This window comes from Pseudorasbora parva, chromosome 5 (genome assembly GCF_024679245.1).
Source record: "Pseudorasbora parva isolate DD20220531a chromosome 5, ASM2467924v1, whole genome shotgun sequence".
In the NCBI taxonomy this organism is placed as follows: Eukaryota; Metazoa; Chordata; class Actinopteri; order Cypriniformes; family Gobionidae; genus Pseudorasbora; species Pseudorasbora parva.
The window spans coordinates 46,190,820-46,206,429 of NC_090176.1; the positions used below are offsets into that span (position 1 = coordinate 46,190,820).

The 15,610-nt window shown below is 37.3% G+C and overlaps 1 protein-coding gene across 8 annotated transcripts in view; it reads right to left on the reverse strand.

The window, feature by feature from the left end:
- Positions 1-15,610, reverse strand: part of tns1b (tensin 1b) — a 288,631-nt gene that overhangs the window by 151,247 nt on the left and 121,774 nt on the right. For all 8 annotated transcript variants that reach the window (XM_067444489.1, XM_067444488.1, XM_067444483.1 and 5 more), the window contains exon 3: positions 10,397-10,434. In XM_067444489.1, coding sequence (XP_067300590.1) covers positions 10,397-10,434 — 38 coding nt within the window. The remainder of the gene's footprint in view (positions 1-10,396; positions 10,435-15,610) is intronic.

The following is a 15,610-nucleotide window of genomic DNA, read 5'->3' on the forward strand; positions in this document are numbered from 1 at the left end:
TTCTGTCAATTTATTCACGTTTAAATCGAACTTTTATTTTGACGGGTTGCCGTGACTTTTGAGTCTCTGTGTTCATGACAGTTTTCTCAAATGAAACAGTAAATTCTCATGTCCTAAGTGACACGGTAGAGTTAATTTTTTACAGTCTATGGATATGATACGCGCCCCGTCATTCACACAGAGACGCAAAACATGGAAGAGTAATATTTAAATAGTATTTAATATACACAGACACGTATATATTCGGCTACAGTCTGGAGCCCTGCGTGACGCGACTGAACGCAGCTGCGGGACTGAATATAGTCGACTTGTGAGTCGATGCTATACAAATACTATCGTCACATTTTTAACATTTCAGTATGTACTTGGTACCGAAGTACCGGTTCTTGTGACATCCCTACATACAACCATGTTTAATTTTCGTAAGGGGATCATGGTTCTGTGTAATCACAAACTGTATTAATCTATTGTCTCACATGCCTAACGTTACCTAAACTAACGAGTCAGTACATTGCATCAGATTCTGAGGTAAAACTTTTGTCGTCTTAACGTCATGTAAGCTTAAGGATTGTTGCCGCGAAGAAGAAAAAAACCCTGATAATTATGCTAATTAAAATGATTAATAATGAAAATATATTAACTTATCTTAAAACATCTGCAACCAGTGGCTTTGCCTTTTGCATTGTCCTTTCAAAAGGACAGTTTGGGAGCGAATTTAAACGAATCAAGGCGGGAAGCACGTGAAACAACCAAGCGCTGGGTAGAATCAACCAAGCATTGCGACCCAGCAGGTTTAACCCAACGACTGGAAATGTGAAACTACCCAATGGTGTTTAAAATGTGATCAAATAAACCAACAAAAATTGCCCAACAGTCTTAACCCAGCATTTTGGGTTAAAAAATAACCCAGCATTATTTAGAGTGTATTCTTATTGTACAGCAGCAGTATGTCTTACTTGCTCACAGCAGTGTCTTGGTTTAAGTATTGGCAGTAGCAAGTCCTGTACTTGCTCTGAAGCAGCAACGTAGCAGATCTATTCCACCAAGAGCAAACATATCAACATTGTCATATTCATTACCATGCCAAACACTCCAACAGTTGTCATTGCAGAGCTGAATTTGACAGGATTCAGAGTTCAGACGTTAACATGAGTTTAAGCTTGAACAGATAGTCTAACAGATAGATTTGTATTGATAACTTTTTTCAATATTAAACAAAACATTTATTTAGTTTAAATATTTTATCATATTTAATCAATTAATTTTTGTGGAGCTAGGTGGAAGAACATTTTATTTCTCAGAATGCATTTCCTGTGTTGAATTTATTCAAAATGAAATGTAGTAAATTCCAGCTCAACTTCCTGTGGAGTGTGGTCCATTCAACTCAGATTCCCTAGTGACATCAATCAGTTTAAACACAAACTCCTAAATGACACATTTAGCCAAACCAATACGCATGTCCTTAAAGGACAACTCCGGAGAGAAATGAACCTAGGGGTAATAAACAGGTTAGTGAGAAGATTGTTCTGATGGATGCATTTTCATGAAAATTGAATGTAGAGTTTTATCTCTAAAAACATATTAGCTTGTTATGCTTATCTATAGGGCACAGGGTAAGTGAAATTAAATCGCTAGTTAATATCACTAACTAGGCTCAAAATAGCCTCACACTAACACAGTAGCATAATGAGGGTCCCTACATGCAAACCGAAGCATTGAGAACTTTGAAAGTGTACAAACAGTTTAATAACAAGATACTTTACAAAGACAGTACATTACGCGTATACAGACAGGCGCCATCTTGGAAAACAGTCTCGACGAGTCGAGCCACGAGCGCTCTGCTAAGTGATGAACTGTGACTTGGAATATCATATACTCCGTTGTTTCCAGAAGAAAGCTCTGAACGCAACAGAGAAAATAAATAAATAAAAATAAATAAAAATGTCAATGTAATCATGTAATTAGATTTCACAAAATTCTTATCGATCAGCTCACATAGCACAGCGCTCGTAGATCGACTCGTCGAGACTGTTTTGCAAGATGGCGCCTGTCCTTAAATGCGTAATGTACTGTCTTTATAAAGTATCTTCTTATTAAACTGTTTTTACACTTACTAACTTACCGTGTTAGTGTGAGGCTATTTTTAGCCTTGTTAGTGGTATTAACTAGCGAATTCATTTCACTTACCCTGTGCCCCAAGCATTATAAGCTATTCGGTTTTTCGAGATAAAACTCTTTACAATCGCTTTTCATGAAAACACATCCCAAAGAACGATCTACTCTGTAACCATGTGTTAATTACCCCTAGGTTAATTTCTCACCGGAGTTGTCCTTTAAGGAAATATCAATGCTTGCAATCAACACGTAGCAAGACACAGTCTTTGCCGTATAAAAACATGTCAACACTTTTAAATAGACCTGGCATAAAACAGAATACCAATTGCAATTCCCTAAGCAAATATTACAATCAAGCTGCCAATTATGTACATTCTAAACATAATTCAATGAGAAATTGTAATCTTAAAATTCTTAAGATTAATTTTAATACATTTCAGAAGTTGCAGAAAACTCTGGAGAAGAATTGAACAAATCCAAAATCCTAACTAAAAAGACACTAAATTCTTACTTCGAAGGATGGAAGCCATTTCTAGAGACTAAAATATAATATCACAGACACTTACAAGTGGTTTCTTTTAGCCTAATCTGGTAAGCATCATCCTAACTGTTGTGTTTTCAGGAAATGAATTGTGCTGAAAAGTCGAATCACTGACTTTCTAATAATGGATGCCTCAGCTGAAGGCCACAGAACAATGGATAGCTGTGATCAAGGGAAGAACACTTTGTGTAAACATATCAAGGACACAAATCACCAATTTGCCAATGCACCTGCTATCTGAACGAGAAAAAACCCATCCCAGCACATGTGCAGCTTAATCAGGAACCATATGGGCTTCACACTAGCCTTCAACGGACAGGGTGGAGCGCCTTTTTTCCTGTTGAAAGGGGAAATCACCCCGGACCAGCTCCCCACGACCAAACCCAGCTCTGAGTCACCCAGTGTTCTTCTTGGCTATAGCAGGGAACGCAGATCTTGGAAGAGGACCCATCATTGTTCTGTCCACGCTTAGTTCCTCTATTTGTCCTCATTTGAGACCTTTACATCTTTAAACGCTCAGTTGGGTCAGCACAGTGAGAACTAGAAGTCGTTTGAGGTGGAAAAACATGCTCCTGAGCAGCCAAATCCAGGAAGCCATTGGCTCCTATCACAGCCCGAGTCCGTCTGACCAATTCAGGAGCGAAATTGCACTCCTCAAGAGGCTGAAAAAATAAACACGGTAAGGTTATAAGTCTCTTGCTAGCAGCCGGTCAGTCATTCAGCTCAAACCAAGAAACATTGAGCCGAGGAAATGAGGTGAAGCGTCGTAAAAGACAACGCGGTGTTTTCAGAGCGTCACGCCAGGACTAACAATGTGCTATGATCTTAAATGGTTTTTTAAAAAGCGGGAAAGAAAAAGAACGCTTAGCTGTTTAAGAAAGAGGTGATTTATGGTGGTCAGAGTTAGTTCATTTTCTCACATTGACTCCCCAGGAGCTGGCCTAAACATTACTCATACTGTTCCCTTTCCAGTGCAGTTCACAACCCAAGTCAAAAACATTATCTGTGCAAATGCTAGGCCAAAGCATACTGTCGTTCATACTTATTAATACCCAATGGGGTTGATAGTCATCATCAAATGCATCTGCCATTAAACTGGATGTGTTAGCATTCCTGTACCTACAGTTGCAAGAAAATGGACTCGCATGTTACTAATTTCAAGGGTGCAATTACTTTTTCCAGTACTCTATGTCTCATTAGTTTAGTCAGATTGTGATTTAGATAAGGATCAGACCACATTTTATGAGTAATCAATGTAAAAATCCAAGTAATTCCAAAAGGGTTCACAAACTATTGCTTGCAACTCTAAAAGTGTTTAAACATGTCAACTTTAGCAACACAAGTGTTATTTTGAAACAATGCTCACTCAGAAACAGATAGTCAATTTCACAAATAATCACCAAGAAACAGCATGTAACAAAAAATTTAACATGACATTTTGAAGTAGAGAGTCTGAAATAGTATTTGCTTGTAAAATGTACCCCAGTAGCAAGTAGAATATTATATATATATATATATATATATATATATATATTATATATATATATATATATATATATATATATATATATATATATATATATATATATATATATATATATATATATATATATATATATATATATATATATATATATATATATATATATATAGTATGCATGCTCAGCAAGATTCTTTTCAAAATGCTGCTCCGCCATAAAAGTATAGCTGATCTGAAAGATAACACTGATTGTAGAAGTCCACCGTTTACTCTACTGCCTGCTCTAGTGTTCACATGCATGTTACTGACATGAAGCCAGGATTTAGCCATGTGTGTTCAAAGACTTGAATGCATTAAAAGTAGGAGGGAAAGACATGTCAGATTCTATATATAGTACACATAGGATCTGGAAAGACCAGCTGGAACACAAACATTGACATCAGAGCACAGACATTCTATAGCCTTCATATATTACCAAATACGGATGTATTTCTCAATAGACTACAATGACTAATGGCTTTATCTTCTCGTCTGAACACAGCAGACTAGGATATTTGCAGCCTGCAGCTCCATAGGTTGAGTAGGAAGTTGTTGTAACACATTGCAAGCATATTTCTCACTGCCAACTAAAACAAGCATTTTGGGGCCCAAGTTAAAGCTGATCTGTATAGTTTTTATTGCTTTTATTTTATTATTTTTTACTTTCTCCTTATTTGATATCAGCAAATCACTCTTAATCACTTGTAGTATCTACCATTTTAAATCACAAGACTTATTTCCTTCCTTCAAAGATTGACTACAATCAAACTGCATTGGAGTGGTTTGTAAAGGCAAATTTCATCAGTTGGACCTAATTAACAAATATGCCACTTCAAAAGATTTGAGCCACTAAATAAAGTTGAGGGAATTATCTATTGACTCACTTATAACACAAAAAAAAACCTACAGAAAAGGTAACTAAATGAGTAAATGAACAAGACTTTTTGATGAACTGATTTAAAAGATTTGAGTCAGTGACAGTCACAATCCTATGGAAGTCACAGAAAAATGTAAATGAAAAAGGTCATTGCGAATTTTTCACACAATTCTGACTTTCTTTCTTCAGAATTGCTAGATATAAAAACGTAATTGCTAGATTAATAAAAAAAAATTTTTGAGATATAAAATCTTTCCCCCCCTCAGAATTGGACTTTATAACTACAATTGATAATTTACATTGATCAGGCACATTATGACAATATTGTGTTGGTCCCCCTTTAGCTGCCAAAACAGCCCTGACCCGTCAAGACATGGATTCCACTAAACCGCTGAAGGTCTGCTGTGGTATCTGGCTCCAAGATGTTAGCAGCAGATCCTTTAAGTCCTGTAAGTTGTGAGGTAGGGCCTCCTTTGATCAGATTTGTTTGTTTAGCACATCCCACAGATGCTCGATCGGATTGAGATCTGGGGAATTTGAAGGCCAAGTCAACAGCCCAATCTCGTTGTTTTGCTCCTCAAACCTTTGCTGAATTATTTTTGCTTTGTGGCAGGGCGCATTATCTTGCTGAAAGAGGCCATTGTCACCAGGAAATACCGTTTCCATGAAAGGGTGTACATGGTCTGCAACAATGCTTAGGTAGGTGGTACATGTCAAAGCAACATCCACATGGATAGCAGCACTCAAGGTTTTCCAGCAGAACATTGCACAAAGCATCACACTGCCTCCGCAGGCTTACCTTTTTTCCCATAGTCCATCCTGGTGCCATGTGTTCCCCAGTTAAGTGACACACTCCCACTCCATTAGACCAGGCCACATTCTTCCATTGTTCTGTGATCCAGTTCTGATGCTCACGTGCCCACTGTTGGTGCTTTCAGGGGTCAGCATGGGCACATTGACTGGTCTGCGGCTAAGCAACCCCATACGCAACAAACTGTGATGAACTGTGTATTTGGACACCTTTCTATCAGAACCAGCATAAAATTCTTGAGCAATTTGAGCTTTAGTAGCTCATCTGCTTGATTGGACCACACAGGCCAGCCTTTGCTCCTTAAGTGGATCAGTGAGCCTTGCCCACCACATGACCCTGTGGCCGGTTCTCCACAGTTTCTTCCTTGGAGCACTTTTGATAGATACTGACCACTGCAGACCGGGAACAGCACACAAGAGCTGCAGTTTTGGAGATGCTCTGACCCAGTCGTCACAATTTGGCCCTTTACAATCTCCTTTAAATCCTTATGCTTGCCCATTTTTTCTGCTTCTAACACATCAACTCTGAGGACAAAATCAAAGTTCACTTGCTGCCTAATATATTCCTCCCACTTACAGGTGCCGTGATGATGAGATAATCAGTGTTATTCACTTCACCTGTCACCGGTCATAATGTTATGCCTGATTGGTGCATATTACAGTTCTGAGAAAATAATTCAGAAGGGTAAGTTATAAGTCAGAACTGCGTGAAAAAGTCAGAATTTTGAGTTTACTTTGTAAACTAACTTTGTAACTCAAAATTGTGAGATAAAAAGTTGTATGTGGTGGAAACACTTTCATTCAATCCCCACCTATAGTCATTATCTTTGCAATTCCCATTAGTGACTAATAACACACAAGAATGAAACATTTCAACTTAATGAAATGTGTCGACTATGCAATGAAACTGCATCTAACATCTTTGATTAGATGTTTTTAGTTTTTTTTTACACCTTTTAATTCACACTCATTTCCACTGGCCTTTCCAATAATTGCCCTCTTTAACATGCAGACTCGCATGTCCCCGCAGAGCACTGGCACTCTGCACACGTGCTCGCCGCCGGCATCTTACATTAGCTCTCTACAGCTCATGGCTGGCCTTTGAGTCTAATGATTCATTTACTCTCCCACTTAACCTCACTTGCCTATATTTACAATCACCCAGAGACTATCACTTCATTTTCAGCCTTTGGAATTCAAATCAAGTCCAGTCTTACGGACGTGTATAAACCCATTCCAAGCCTGTGCGCAATGAACCCGCTGTGAACCGCTGCAGTCATTTTCGACCCCTTGTGACCAGGCTACGCTGTTGACAGAAATGAGCAATAGTAATGAGAAAAGAAGGGATGGTGGAGAAGGTGAATTTGTTGTGATTGGAGCTGTCTGACCTGCACAACCTTCTGTTATCCAAGACACATTTATGATGTGGGTCTTTCTCTTATTGAAGTGAAATGACATGTGAGGGCCAAGTATGTTGTTATCCTTGTGCTCTGCATTTTAAGTCAGTGCACACACATTAGCAGCAGTGAGTATTGAACACACACACACACACACACACACACACACACACAGCAAGCTGTGAAATTGGCAAAGATTACACAGCAGTCTTATCTAAATATGGATGCGGAGACTTATGGAATAACATGCTGGTGGGGAAACTGTCAAACTGACAAAGGCTTGCCTTGAATTATATAAATTGCTTGGATTTCAATTGAATTTGATTTTAATTTAATTGTGTGAGATGAGAGATTTTTTGTCCCAGTTCCCTTAGCTTTCAAAAAATGTCTAACTTTACAATAAAAGTATCTAAAGAAAACCTTTAAACAAGATGAACTGACCTGAGAAGAAACACTGCATAAGATATTAAGACTTGTTTACAGAGAATATATCTTTAATAATAATGTATTTTGTCTTCCTGCAATTGTCAGATATTTGGGGAAAAGACAAAAGACATGTGCAATCTACAATAATACGTCTTGATATCTCAAGCAATGTTGTTTCTCTAGTGCATTTATCTTGGTTTTTAGATATTATTACTTGCAAACCAGTCAAAAAGACAAATTAAAAGCTCTCCATGAAGTAATTTTTTAACTTTTTTGTGTGCATTTTAGTCAGAGGATACTTTAGCCTGTGTCTGTTAGCAATGTCATATTTGTGTTCATGTGCCGTCTGTCTTGTTTCTTCCATCATTCCATCAGACCAGAGCCAGTTAGATGCCAAGTCTGGCCAGTGCAAATGGTCTGAGCATTTGTTTTTAGTGGCAGAGGTTACACAGCGGCCACGTCTTATCTAAATATGGATGTGGAGATTTATGGAATAACATGTTGGTATGGAAACTGACCATTTGACAAAGGCTTGATTAGACTGCTTGGATTTCAACCGAATTTGAATTGGAAAGTCAACATGAAATCTACTGTAAATTGACCCTATTTATCTTTATAATTTTCCTGGAACGATTTGTACCGTACTTTAAAAATATATATATATAAATGCTTGACCAAAAAAATAACATGCTTTGCTTCTACAACAACTTTCATTTTCAGCTGACATCGCGGTTACTCTTTATTTTTAGGTCATGCAGTTACATAGTACTTACTCAAATAAGAACTGAGTAATATTAATCAACTACATGTACTTAGAGTTACGGTTAGGGATTGGTTAAGGGTTAGTTATTTGTAATGATGCACCATTTACTGTAATTACTATGGAAAGTACATGTAGTATGTGTAACTATCACCTTCAAATAAAGTGTAACCGCACTGTCAGCTGAAGATGAAAGCTGTTGTAAATAAAGCCATAAGAGGCAAATCCCTCCTACTTTTCAATCCAAGATCTACCTCATTGAAAATATTAATAATTAAATATTATTAGTATTATTATTAAATATGATTACAAAGCTTTAAAAATGTGTTATTTACTGTTTCAGAAGAGATGCTTTCTTTACTCATACTCTTACTTTTTTTCTCTTTTTACAATGCAAACGGCCTTTCAAACTGACTTCAAAGTCATTTCCGTAATAAATACTTTAAAAAACGGGAGGAATCCAAAGGCTAGCTCTCCATCATTCATCGTCATTTTCATCTTTTATCTAATGGCAGGAAACGAATTGTATCCATTCTTGGACCATGGGGTCGGAAATTCCTCAGTGATTCTGGCGAGGGAAGTTGTTACACGTCTCTAAACAGTCTTAATCACAGTTTAATCAAGGGAGCTTCAGGGTGACATAGCTGTCCTCCCAAATCAGACGCAATCTATTAAAGAAAATGAGCCGTCCTGTTGGGGTTTTTTTGTTTTGTTTTTTTCTTGATGGTCTCCAAGAGAACAACATCCCTAGACATCCTGTAGTTACTACAAACCACACTGCAAAATTCTCAAGTGTTTCTAAATGCCAGAGTGCACTGATCTGCTAAGTAAACTCAACAGGCCTCTAAAAACATGCACCCTTTCACACCTCTGGAATTTCCTGTGGGTGCAAAAAGTGGCACAGTATTAGCAGGGCTAGTTGCCCAGCACACACACTTCACCAATATACACAATAATAGCTGCCATATGGAGCACAGAGATGATGGAGAGGACTAATCGATGGCTCTATTCCAAAATCTAGTCAACTGCCAACGTAGGCAGCATTTTAAGACGCCATAGACACCTAGGCTGTTTCAAAAGGTAGACAGCATAACTATGCTGCCTGCTTAAATAGTTTATTTAGGGCAAATTATGAGGCAGTATCGCTTTGCGACAAGCTCAGTGGAAAAATATCCATCCAAGAGGGGATATGCAGAAAATTGTATGCACATTTTTTGTAATTCAATACTAAAAAAGTATTAAAATAGTATTAAAATAAATTAAAATATTAAACATTTTATTACAAAAACACTTATTAAAAAGTATATATATATATATATATATATTGTAGTATTTCCTAAATTATAAGAGCTGAGTGCTGTGAGTGCGATCTCACTTCCCCACGCGCGAGTTGAAACCGTGGAAATAGATGGCATCTTCCTCATAGGCAATGAAATAAAGGTTTTGGAACAGAGCCGAAGAAAATATCACCACTGATTTGCTAATCTCAAACACGCTCACTCTAAAAACACCCTTTAAAGTGCCATTATCATACAGGAAAAGTCAGGGGCTACATTTTGGGGAGGATATTCTTGAACAAGAAACGAGTTGGCCAAGCCAAACATGTCCTAGGACAGCATGCAGATGTTTTTTTTAGATTCCCAAGTATATCAATACCCTTCCTCAACCAGAGGGGCTTGTCCACTATCAAGAGAAAAAAACGTCCTCTGTGATAAGATTTGTTTGGCATCCAGACAGAAATGTGATGGTGGATTTTACAAAAGGAGCCAAACCTGTACACGCAGACACAACCATTTAGGGAAGTTCTGAGACTCACAACCTTCTTCAGGAAGTCAAAATCTCTCAAAGCAATTCTATTGTTACAGGCATTACATTTTTACATTGTTAAAAATAAACTAATTTTACACTTATGGTGTCTAATATGACAAATCAAGCATGCTTTGCTTCTTACCTTGACCTCACACTTCCTGTGGCAGGCTAACCGGCAAACTGCAAAGAGACAAAAAACATTGTTTGTTCACATTTCTACTACATTTCAGACACTTTTTGTTTACTATATAATACTCATGGGTATAATTTTTTTTTTTTTTTTTTTGGGGGGGGGGGGTAAAAAAACAAAAGGTATTTATATATTTTAACATATATTTTATAAATATATATATTGTATTCTATATAGGCTACATTTTAAATACTATAACTAAACTAACATGACCAAAACGATGAAAAGAAATAAAAAAAATAAACTATAATAAAAAATATAAAAAGTAAAAAAAACAACCTTTTTTCCCTATATATATATATATATATATATATATATATATATATATATATATATATATATATATATATATATATATATATATATATATATATATATATATATGCGTTTCTTTAGTTTTCTTTTAAACATTTCATCATTTGGTGCAGCAAAAACTTGTTTACTCTGTTCTCTGTCATTGGAAACTTGAAACGTTCCACAGCACCCTTCACATCAGACTGTGTGACATTTGCTCTCTGTGTGAGCACCGTAAACATATTCTCCCAAAGATCATTCAGATTAGTGGTTGATCATTAAGGGTTTTCAATGATCATCATCTGTGATTCATGGGAAATGGAGGAAAGACCCGCAGACGTCTATGACTGAAGTAAAGCTGCTCGGCACAGCAAAAGCCGTTTGCCAAGCCCCGTTTTTCCTGTGTTTATATTATCGTTTCTGGACAGAGTCATAGACCACCAGTGCAGAACACTGGATGAGAATTGCTAATCGTCTGCAAATCTTTGTAATAAACATTGTAGTACATTAACAACCGTTATAGTATTGTAAACAAATGTATTGTATTGTAAGAGTGCATGATAATTTACTCTTATTTAGACTTTAGCTTGCTAAAATATCAGACAAAATACTGACAATCCATTTGGATGGGATTAATGTTTTTTTTCCTCAGGAATTTTCGTTTTTATTTCCCAAATTTGATAAATCGCAGAACAAATCATGAGGAACTACCTGTAAATAAATGAACAAAAAATAAAATAAATCATTAAATCATCAAATTAAACAAAACACACACATCAAGACACTTAGCAATACAGAGAATACAAATCAATCAGATTATTAAAGGAAATAATGTTCTCTTTAAATAATTGTCACTTATCTAACAAAACTGATCTAATCAAAATGGTGTTTCGATTCTCAGAGTGTCTGTGGGGCCCAGAGAACATAAAGAACCTCCTATTCAAACCCCTTCCAATCCATCTGCCTGCTCGTACAGGTACAGCACACTTCAGCAAACAGCGGCCCAAGCGTCCCTGCTCCTCTTACACAGTGCCCACTCTGTTCCTCACGTCTGACCTGCCATTCCACGGACAGGGGCGGAGCCTCAACAACAGAGGGCCTTTACACAAGGAGGTTTTTTTGCCGACTAAGGTGATGAAATGTTTCCAAAGCCCCACCTATCTCCCAAACTCCACTAATGGCAGACAGAGAGAGAGAGAGAGAGAGAGAGAGAGAGAGAGAGAGAGAGAGAGAGAGAGAGAGAGAGAGAGAGAGAGAGAGAGAGAGAGAGAGAGAGAGAGAGAGAGAGAGAGAGAGAGAATAAGTTGCCTTGCTATATACTGCCAACACCCTTCAGTTCTCAGATTTTTCAGAGAACAGTTTCTTTAAAGTGTTTCTTTTTTTTCTTTTTCTGTAATTTCTTTTTTTATCAGCAAAATATCTAAGGATCATATATATATATATATATATATATATATATATATATATATATATATATATATATATATATATATATACATATTAAAATCTTAATTGCAAACTATTCAAATCAATACTGATCCAATATTCACGTACAATGTTGCTTCTCAGCTAGATTTATCCTGCATAAAAAGACAGAATACTGATTAAAAACATTTTCATTTCTTGCTATCTAAAGGGATAGTTCACACAAAACTGAAAAATAGCCCATGATTTACTCACCCTCAAGCCATCCTAGGTGTATATGACATTCTTCTTTCAAACAAACGCAATCAGAGTAATATAAAAATGTCCTGGCTCTTCCAAGCTTTATAATGGCAGTGAATGACAAAGTAAAATATCTAGCTTCCTAAATCCAAATGTATTCACCTGAAAGAAGAATGCATATACACCTATGGCTTGAGGTCGAGTAAATTATGGGATAATTTTAACTTTTAGGTGAACTATCCCCAAGTGTCAAATTTGGGACTTTCTATGCAGAAATGCAGAACAGAACAAAACAAAACATGTTGGGTTGTTTTGTATTATTAATATTTGATAAGCAACCCTTATAACATTGAGCAGTACGGTCATCCTCCCTATGTAGGTAGCTAACTATGTTTTAGAACTGTGCTTGTTTCTCTCTGTATCCGTCTTCCTCCTAGGCCTCTTTTGAAATCCAGGTCATAGTATGAAAACACTAGACTGGAGGCTCATACTACTCACAAATCCACTCGGTCTCAGATGATTCCTTTTAGTGTGAACTAAAGGGCATTGGGAAAATCCAGAATTTCAAAGCAGAGTTTAAAAATATGTGTTTATTCTGGAGTGGACTGTACCTTATGTAATATGGTCTCGTTTCACATATTTCTGTGCATAGGTTATATTTGCAGTGTTTATTTAGTTAACTCATTGGTTTAGTCTTTGAGAAAAGTAGTGCATGTCTCAATAGGGAGCATGGGAGCCTTTCAGGAGTGGTAAAAAAAAATCTGTATTTTGGCTTCAGGTCTGCAAGAGTTATTGACTTTTTCATTTGAGGATATTTTCATTTGCATGTGATCCTCCTGTTTGGGAGTGTGTCGGATGTGAGACAGTTTAAAACTGATGAGTGTTTCATTCTGGTGTGGCTTAATGGTTGAACATTTTGAAAGGCTCCAAAACGTTTTTATCCAAAGTGACTCACAAGGTGTGCATTTATCACTTTGTCAGTTTGTGTGTTCCCTGGGAATCAAACCCACGGCCTTGGCATTGTTAGCACCATGCTCTAATAGTTGAGCTACAGGAACATATACCCCAGAAAAAGGTGATTCATGAGCTGCCATCACTGAGAGCAAAGCACTTAACCCCAGATTACTCCAGAGGATTGTCCCTGTAAAATAAAGTGAAACGAGGCTGTGCTTTACAGTGATTCCACATGGCTAAAAGGTCTTATAATCAATATTAAATAAACATGACATATAGAGAATTATATATACTGTATATACAGTCGTGTGAGAAAAAGTATCATGGTCAAAATGAAGAAGCCATGTGTGACAAACTAAGTGCACCCTATGATTCTGCTTGTAGAGCCAAGTTTATCAGTCTCTCACATCGGTATGGAGGAATTTGGGCCGCTCTTGGCCCGCTTCATTTCTTTGAGGTCCGTGGGCATTTGTTTAGCTCTCTTAAGGTCCCCAAACGGCATTTCAACCAGGTTGAGGTCTGGACTTTGACTGCGCCAGTGCAACACCTTGATTATTTTCTTTTTTTAGCCATTCTGTTGTAGATTTGCTTGGCATCATTTTCCTGTTTATTGGCCTACGGTAAAGCATTATATCTCGGATGGCCTCACATTTGACTCTAGAATACCTTGATATACAGAGGTGTTTATGGTCGACTTAATGACTGTGAGGTGCCTTGGTCCTGTGGCTGCAAAACAAGCCCTAAACATCAGCCCTCCACCACCACGATGGACAGTTGTTTGTGCTGATATGCTGTGTTTTTGAGCTGTGTATTATGGACAAACATCTCCACTTTGGTCTCGTCTTTCCGAAGGACATTGTTTTAGAAGTCTTATGGTTTGTTCATATGCAACTTTGCAAACCTAAGCTGTGCTGCTGTTATTTTTAGCAGAAGCTTTCTCCTGGCAAACCTTCCAAACAAGCAATATTTGCCCAGTCTTTTTCTAATTGTACTGCCGTAAACATTTACATTTAACATGTTAACTGAAGCTTGTAGAGTCCGAGATGTAGTTCTTGGGTTTTAGCAGTTTCTCTTAGCAGTCCATGGTCTGAACTTGGGGTGAATTTTCTGGGATGTCCACTCTTGGGAAAATCAGCAACTGTCTTGAATGTTTTCCACTTGTTAATGATCTTCCTCACTGTACTTGTTTGGAAATGGCCTTGTCACCCTTCTAATACTGATGGGCAGCAACAAATGCTTCTTGAAGATTATTGCTGATGTCTTTCCTCCTTGGCACTCGCACACACACCTGTTCTAGACCAGACAACTGCCAAAACTTCAGCTTTTAAAGCATCGATCACACTTGAAAATTAATTTGATTAGCGCCGCCTTGTCTATTAATTGCTATTAAAGCAGTAAGGGTGTACTTACTTTGTGCCACACAGCTTCTCCATTTTTGCCTAGTCTTTCCTAAAATAAACCATGGCACATTGTAATATGTCATGTGTTGTTGTTCATCTGAGGTTGTATTTACCTCATTTTAAGACCTGCCATAGACCAGACATTTTTTTATGATGCCCTGCAGATACACATCATATGGGAGTCAGAATGTCTACCGGCCCAAGTCATGCTTTCAAGATACCAGGTTGATTGAATCCTGAAATCCTGAAACAGTATTTTCCAGTAAAATCTTCTCGAATAATCATCGTTTCATTTACATCTTTGAAATAAAAAATTTACAGTGTACGAAAACTATACACTACTTTCTAGGTGGTGTCTATAGAAATAATATACTTATTACTTTTAGATCTAGTTTTTTAAAGGTGTAATTAAAACAAATTCTTGGAGTACATTATATAGGACGTTTTCTACTTGCGGTTTCTTTGTAATTATTTGTGAACTTTTTTTTAATCGGTGCATTTTTGCTAGTTTCTTCACTGCTGTGCGACTGTTTTTCCACATCGATTATTGTCAGTCATGTTTCTTCTCACAACAGACGTACAAATGTGCCCCATGTGGACTGCCCAGCACGTTTCTGTGCACATGAGCCCTGTGCTCAGAATAAAAGATCTGGACTACCATATTGGGTGTGAAAGTGCATTGTGGGGACTGTACATGGGTTGGCCTTATAACTCAGATGTTCAGTGTATAAACACTCGAACACTATAGAGAGGCAGGAGAGAGAGAGGTGGAGGGTGTGTGAAAGAGATGTAGGGAGAGAAAGAGGATTAGGAGGGGGCTGCTTAATATCTGACACAAGGACTTAAGAATGTT